Source organism: Mirounga angustirostris, unplaced genomic scaffold, assembly GCF_029215605.1.
Source record: "Mirounga angustirostris isolate CCGP_5_RB_7025 unplaced genomic scaffold, mMirAng1.0.hap1 SCAF_2, whole genome shotgun sequence".
Taxonomy (NCBI): domain Eukaryota; kingdom Metazoa; phylum Chordata; class Mammalia; order Carnivora; family Phocidae; genus Mirounga; species Mirounga angustirostris.
In genome coordinates, this window is record NW_026991710.1 from 158,728,782 (window position 1) to 158,735,960 (window position 7,179).

The 7,179-nt window shown below is 57.6% G+C and overlaps 1 protein-coding gene across 1 annotated transcript; it reads left to right on the top strand.

The window, feature by feature from the left end:
- Positions 1-1,343: 1,343 nt before the first annotated feature.
- EGR3 (early growth response 3) lies at positions 1,344-6,008 on the top strand. Its single transcript, XM_045880018.3, has 2 exons — positions 1,344-1,873; positions 3,178-6,008. The coding sequence occupies exons 1-2, from the start codon at positions 1,720-1,722 to the stop codon at positions 4,185-4,187; spliced, it is 1,164 nt and encodes a 387-aa protein (XP_045735974.1). The 5' UTR covers positions 1,344-1,719; the 3' UTR covers positions 4,188-6,008.
- Positions 6,009-7,179: the final 1,171 nt, after the last annotated feature.

Genomic DNA, 7,179 nt, shown 5'->3' on the forward strand with positions numbered 1-7,179 from the left:
ACGCTCCCTTTCTCTCCTCCCGCTCTCCCGCGGCCCGGCCGCGCGCGCTCCCGCAGCAGACCTCGGGGAACGTAGCAGCCGCCCCCGGGATCTGCTGCCGCTCCGGGAGGTGACAGCGTTCCGGTCGTCAAACAGGAGGCCCTTGACTGCAGGGCGCCGGCAGGCAGCGATGGGGACAGCCCTGTGGAAGGCGAGGGGGAGGGTAGAGATTAGAGGAGGTGGCTCCGAGACTGTGGGTTCGGCAGGCTCCCGCTGCAACTCAGTGGCGGGCCCTTCGCAGGCAGCAACAGACAGCGACTGCGCCTGGGCCTGCTGAGCCCTCCTGCCATCCCGTGGCCAAAGGGGGTGCTTTGGAACCGTTAGGGAATTATCAGGGATTTGGTGCACATGTTTCCTATCCCCTCAACTTCATTCCTACTTCTTCACCACCCGAACCATACATCCTCGACCCCAAAAGTGCGGGGTTCTCGCCTCCCGCGCCGCCACGCTGCAGCCACCAAGCTCTCCGCCGCCGCGCTCCGCTGGGAGTCAGCTCAGGGTCAGGGGCCCCGGGAGCGGCAGGGGTTCGGGCGGAGAATCCCAGTGAGGGCCGCACGAATGTGGTGGGGATCCTGGATCTGCGATCCCTGACCCGCTGCAATCCTCCTCGAAGGGACGCCCTCCCTTTCTCTCGGTCTCAGGCCGGGTCCTAGGTGCGAGACGAGCGGCGGGAGCAGGGTCGGAGCGCACACCTTCCGGGTTCCCCAGAAGTTCCCAGGTTGCAAGGGGACCTCGCCGGGTGTTTCCAATTGCCTTTCTCCCTGCTTGGGGTGTTGGAGGCCACTTGCAAACAACTCCAGCCCCCCGCCCCCCGCGGTACAAGCGCGCTCTCGTAGTGCCGACCTAAAATAAACACACAGGCGGTTATTGCTTTTCCAACTCCGCGCTGCGCGCTTTACGCTTTGCGTTCAGTTGCTTCCCTCTGTCCTCTCTCCTCTCGAATTTTCCTTCTTCCTTCTATTTCTCTCTTTCTCTCATTTTCTTAAGATCCGCGAGCGTTGCGGGCGCCGCATGTTGGCTGCGGCCCGCTTCCTGCTTTCTAATGTTCCATTGTGAGGAGCTTCCATTGTGACGTCGCGCCCCTTCGGCTGGGCTTTGTCTGTCCATATATGGGCAGCTACGTCACGGAGCTTTCCCGGGGCTCAGATAAATAGGCTGGTGGAGTTCCCTGGCTGGGAGCTTTTGGGCAGCAGTGAGCTTGCTAGGAAGCGGCGGGGCTGGTGGTGGTGGTAGCGGCGGCGGCGGCGGCGGCGGCGGCGGCGGCGGCGGCGGTGGCGGTGGCGGCGGTGGCGGATCGGGGGGCGGGGGGGCCGCCGGCGCGCATCTGTTTGTGAGAGCAATACTGAGGCCGCGTCCAACCCCCTCGGGCCGAGATTCCCCCAGCCCAGGCCCACCCCCCACCCCCCGCACACGCCCCCCCCCCAGCCTCTTACGGCACCAGCGGAGGCACCCAAGAGGATTACCCCCCTTTGCCCTCTCTCCCACCCACCCCAAAAAGAGAAGATCCCCTCCCCTGGCCCACCCCTTCCCCTCTTCCCTCCCCCTCCCCCCGAACTTTCCCTCTCGCATGCTTTTCCCCTGCACCACGGATCGCCTCTCGGATGCCGCTTGCCTGGAAGCTGCGTTAGGAGCGAGCGGCGGCGGCGGCGGCGGCGGCGGCGGCGGCAGCTCGGGAGTGCTATGACCGGCAAACTCGCCGAGAAGCTGCCGGTGACCATGAGCAGTTTGCTAAACCAACTGCCTGACAATCTGTACCCCGAGGAGATCCCCAGCGCGCTCAACCTCTTCTCCGGCAGCAGCGACTCGGTAGCCCATTACAATCAGATGGCTACAGGTAAGGGCGGCGGGGAGGCGGCGAGGCAGCGAGGAAGGAAAGGGAGAGAGGAAGAGGAGGAAACGAGCTAGCGAAGAACGGATGGATGGATGGATGGATGGATAGATGGATGGATGGATGGATGGATGGATGGAGAGATGGGGGCGCGCTGGGAATTTTCCGGGGGGCGAGTTGCTTTTCCCACCCACTCCTCCCGCCCTCCCTGATCGGGAAGGCTCGGTTGGCGACGCCACGGTAGAGGCTTCGGTTCTCCCGGGTGGGGGCAGCCGCCGACCAGAGGGAGGTAGGTGCGAGTGGCTCTGGGGTTCTCCACTTAGGGGGCGCGATCGCCAGGCTGCGCGCAAGGCGTGGTGCTGTCGCCCCCTTTCCCGGGAGGAGCCCAGCGTCCCTTTCACCCGCGCTCTCCCCCCCTTACTCCCTCAGCCTCCCACCCGGGATGGAGCCATGTGCGGCGTGGAGTCCCCGCGGTGGGAGAGGTACTGCGACGCTGCCTTTCCGGGGCGTTCAGCAAAGCCGTGGGGGTGTGGGGACGGCGGGGAGAGGGAGGGGGTCCACCCGCGCGGGGGCCGTCACGGGGGACGATCCCCCGGCCGTGGAGCTTGGGAAGAGCGGCCACTCCCGCCATGGAGACACGGGCCGGTTTTCCGCCGCCCTCCACCCTCGCTCGCTGAGGCTGGGCTTTCCCCCTCCAGCAAGAGCCGAAAGCTCCTTCAGGCCTGGCGGAGGCTGGGGCCCGGGAAGGCGGCGGGAGAGCTCCCTTTGCGGGCAGAACCCCTCTGCGCGCAGAGGACAAAGCGTCGGAGCGCTCCGGGTCGGCGACCCGGGCGCGGTGCGCACGGGGGGCTTCGTCGGGGCAGGAAAGGCGCGGCGTCCCGGCGCGGACAGGGCTAGGGGAAGAGGCCGAGTTGTGTGCGCCGGAGAGCGAGAGCCCGGCGCGCTCGGGGTCTGAAACTACCTGTAGCTGCAGCTACCTGCCCGCCCCACCTCGGAAACAACAACAATGCTTCTCGCGTGCGCGCGTGTGTGTGTGCGTGTGATACGTGAGTGTGTGCGCGGCGTGTGCGGTGTGTGTGCGTGTGCAGCAGCCACTCCACACCCCGATCCGTAGTATTTTGCTGTATCCAGGTTGCGCCCGGGAGCACGGCACCGCCCGCTTTGCGCCCGGGCGCAGCTTTCCTCCTACCCCGTGCGCTGTTCACTTCACCCGGCCGCACCCTCCGCACCTGGGCAAGGACCTGGGCGCCCCGGCCCGGGAGCCGGCTCGGCTTCACTCACCCCTCCCCTCTCTTCCCCGCTCTCCGCAGAGAATGTGATGGACATCGGTCTGACCAACGAGAAGCCCAACCCGGAACTCTCTTATTCGGGCTCCTTCCAGCCAGCCCCCGGCAACAAGACCGTGACCTACTTGGGAAAGTTCGCCTTCGACTCCCCTTCCAACTGGTGTCAGGACAACATCATTAGCCTCATGAGCGCTGGCATCTTGGGGGTGCCGCCGGCCTCAGGGGCACTCAGCACGCAGACCTCCACGGCCAGCATGGTGCAGCCGCCGCAGGGCGACGTGGAGGCCATGTATCCGGCGCTGCCCCCCTATTCTAACTGCAGTGATCTCTACTCGGAGCCTGTGTCTTTCCACGACCCCCAGGGCAACCCCGGGCTCGCCTATTCCCCCCAGGATTACCAATCGGCCAAGCCGGCCTTGGACAGCAATCTCTTCCCCATGATTCCTGACTACAACCTCTATCACCACCCCAACGACATGGGCTCCATTCCGGAGCACAAGCCCTTCCAGGGCATGGACCCCATCCGGGTCAACCCGCCCCCTATTACCCCTCTGGAGACCATCAAGGCATTCAAAGACAAGCAGATCCACCCGGGCTTTGGCAGCCTGCCCCAGCCGCCGCTCACGCTCAAGCCCATCCGGCCCCGCAAGTATCCCAACCGACCCAGCAAGACCCCGCTCCACGAGCGGCCCCACGCGTGCCCGGCGGAGGGCTGCGACCGCCGTTTCAGTCGCTCGGACGAGCTGACCCGGCACCTGCGCATTCACACGGGCCACAAGCCCTTCCAGTGCCGGATCTGCATGCGGAGCTTCAGTCGCAGCGACCACCTAACCACTCACATCCGCACGCATACGGGCGAGAAGCCCTTTGCCTGCGAGTTCTGCGGGCGCAAGTTTGCGCGCAGCGACGAGCGCAAGCGCCACGCCAAGATCCACCTCAAGCAAAAAGAGAAGAAGGCGGAGAAGGGGGGTGCGCCCTCTGCGTCCTCGGCGCCCCCCGTGTCCCTGGCCCCTGTGGTCACCACCTGCGCCTGAGGCTCGGGCCCCCAGATCCCCACTTTTCCCCTGCAGTGTCTCCCAGCTGCTCGCCTGAAAGCAGCGGGAAAGCTAGCCACGGAGGCGCAGGGGCCGCGCCCTGGCCTCTCCATGGACGTAAGGTCCCTTGTTCCCCTTCGATGTCCCCCGTTTCCACCCTTTCACACCGGCCAACGGTCGGGGGCCAGGGCAGGAGGTGCCCTCCCTTCGCTGCCCCCCCCTAACCAAGGCGTGGGGGCGGAAAGGTGGCGTCTAGCCCGCTTTGTTCAGTTCGGATCGTCTTGATCCAGGGGCCGCTGGGCCGCGCCAAGGACCTGCGGGGGACTGAAGGCGGGGCCCGCCCAAGCTTCGCCCGACCCAAGCACCTCACGGTTCCCCCCACGTCTCTCTCGGTTCCCCCTCGAAGACCCGAGAGGGGGAGGGGGTAAGGAGCGCACCAAAGCGCAGAGCTTGCTGCCCGCCGCACGCACGCGCGCCTGCGTGCGGGGATGCGCGCGAGTGTGCGTGCTCGCGTGAGTGTTATGTGTGTGGGTGTGTGGGTGTGTGTGCGCGCGCGCGCACGCGTGTGTGTGTGTGTGTGTGGGTGTGTGTGTGTGACTCTTGAGCTGAACTGGGCTGTGTCCACCCCAAACTCTTCCCCACATCGGGTCCCCAGGCCGCTGGGGGAATGTCCCAGGTTGGGGGCCTGCACGTGGCCGGATGAGACGGTCTTCCATCTGCTCGGAAAGAATGTTTCTTACAGAAATGCCTCGGATGCCGCCGCCGCGGGGCTGCTACCGCCGTGTGGGGTTCGGCCCCTCAGTACCCCTCCTTTTCCGAGCGCTTCCCTCTTAGGCCTCAGGGCAGTTTGATCTGCGGGGAGAAGGAACAGCTATCACTAAACCTGCCTTGTAACAAATCTATTTCCTCAGCCCCACTTTTCAAAATCGGTGTTCCTGAGCTCGCCCTCTGCGCCTTCTCCCCCTCCTCCCCCTTCTCTCTCAAGCCTTTTCCCACCTCTTTCAAAATCTTCTTCCAGAAAGGCAGGCCTCAACCAGCCACCTCATTTCACCATCTTTTTGTTTTCACTCACTCATACCCATTTCTCCTTCCCCCCATGGATGGGAAAGCAGGCTCATTTTTCGTTCTTTGTCATCGCCAACACAACAGGTAGAATACAGATCTATGTATACGGTGTGTGTGTGTGTGTGTATGCGTGTATGTGTATATGCACACACGCATACATATCTCACACACACACACACACACACTATGTACTCCTAGCAAAATAATATCTCTAAGGTACTTGGCTATCCAGTGCAGTGCACCGGAATAAAGAGAATTTGTAGGTATATAAGCTTTAAATGATTTATTTTTATGAAAAATGTAACTGATGAGATTATATCTACATAGGTGTGTGTAGGTATCTATAAACATATATATGTATGTATGTATGTACACCTGCGTATACACACATACACACATCTTTGTCCAAATTTTCCTTAAAGATATGGGTATTTTTGCATTAATCCATGTTGCTGAATGAGGCGTACCTTTTCGCAACCCAGTCTCACTTTCTCCCCGCCCTACCTCACCTCTTCTCAGGCACCCCCTCTTCCCCAGCGCTTCCCCCACACAGGGGTGACTCTCTTGAAGTGGAGCAGGAGGGAAGGTTGCTCTCTGACACAGCTTCCAGCACAGTCGTGACTGAATGCACTGTTCCCTCTTAGCGTTACTTCTCCTGTGGTCGCTAAGCTGCCCAGAGAGAAGGAACAAAGGTCTGGAGTTTACAGAATGTCTGTTTTTAAAGTCACTTTATGCGTTTCCCACTTTTTTTTTTTTTAAGAGAAAAAAAAGCATCGGGGGTTTTTTTGTTTTGTTTTTTGTTTCTTGGGTTTGTTTTTTGTTTTCTGTTTCCTTTGGTGGTGGATAAATAATACTAAAAGGAGTCTAGTGAAAGAGAAAAAAAAAATCAAAGAGCAGGGGGATTGTGAATTTCCAGGTACTTGGACTTTTTGTAGAAGGAGAGAGAAGAGGATGAAGTTTGCCAGGAGGGCCCATATTTTTTCAGCTGAAGGGTAAAATCTTTCTTTGCAGAGACAGTATTTTGCTGAATACTTTTTATAATGTGATGATTATTAAAAACAAAAATTTTGGTCACTTCAAAGCTGGAAGGAGGAATCAAATATCCTTTAATATTTTTTCCTTGCTCCTTCTGGTTTATGCATGTCACTGCATGATAATCTGAGTTTTCCTTTGTTTTAATAAAACTGTTCTCAGACATTTAAGCTTAAACTAAGAGAAAAATAACTTTGTTGCCAAAAGGTTGTGCTATCCAGATTTTTTTATATGTCTGCATGTTTTAAAAAAACAACAACAAAAGAAAATGCACTCTAACTTATGTGAACTGAGAGAAAAAAATCAGGTTTTAAACAGGAAAACCTATGGGGAATGATATTTTTTGAAAGACTTTTGTATAAAGTTGAGTACTTAGAAAAAGACAAACCAGATGTAATATATTTTGTGGATGTTTTTATTTCTTGGATTTATAGTACCTTATACTAAGGTTAAAAAAATATGCTTGATATTGTGAAAAGGTGAAATTCTTCACCAACATTTCATTTGCTCCTTTGTCACATTGTTATGCCAATATAATATAGTTAATGAAAACAGCATTTTTAAAAACCGAAATATTGAAATGGTGTAATGTTGTACCATTTGCACTGTGAGCAAATGCTAATACAGTAAATATATTGTGTTTGCTGACAATCAGCCGGCCTATAAATCTCCTTATTTTATTTCTTGTTTTCATAGTATAAAGTTTTGGTTTGGCCTGTTTTTTGTCTTGTTTTGTTTTCAGCTGAGGGTTGGTTTGCTAGGTTCTTAAGCCAGGTTTTGCTGTTCTTGCTCTGAAAACTCAATGTGAAACATGGAATTTGGCATTATTAGAAGTCAGTCAGAATTTTGTGCGGGGTCTGGTGTTTCAAACCCCGTGTCTAGTGTTTACCCTGGT

What these genes read in the sequence shown, in the direction of transcription:
- EGR3 (XM_045880018.3), top strand. Translation starts at nt 1,720, where the DNA reads ATGACCGGCAAACTCGCCGAGAAGCTGCCGGTGACCATGAGCAGTTTG. An exon ending in TTACAATCAGATGGCTACAG is followed by an intron (nt 1,874 to 3,177) that starts GTAAGGGCGGCG and finishes CGCTCTCCGCAG; the next exon opens with AGAATGTGATGGACATCGGT.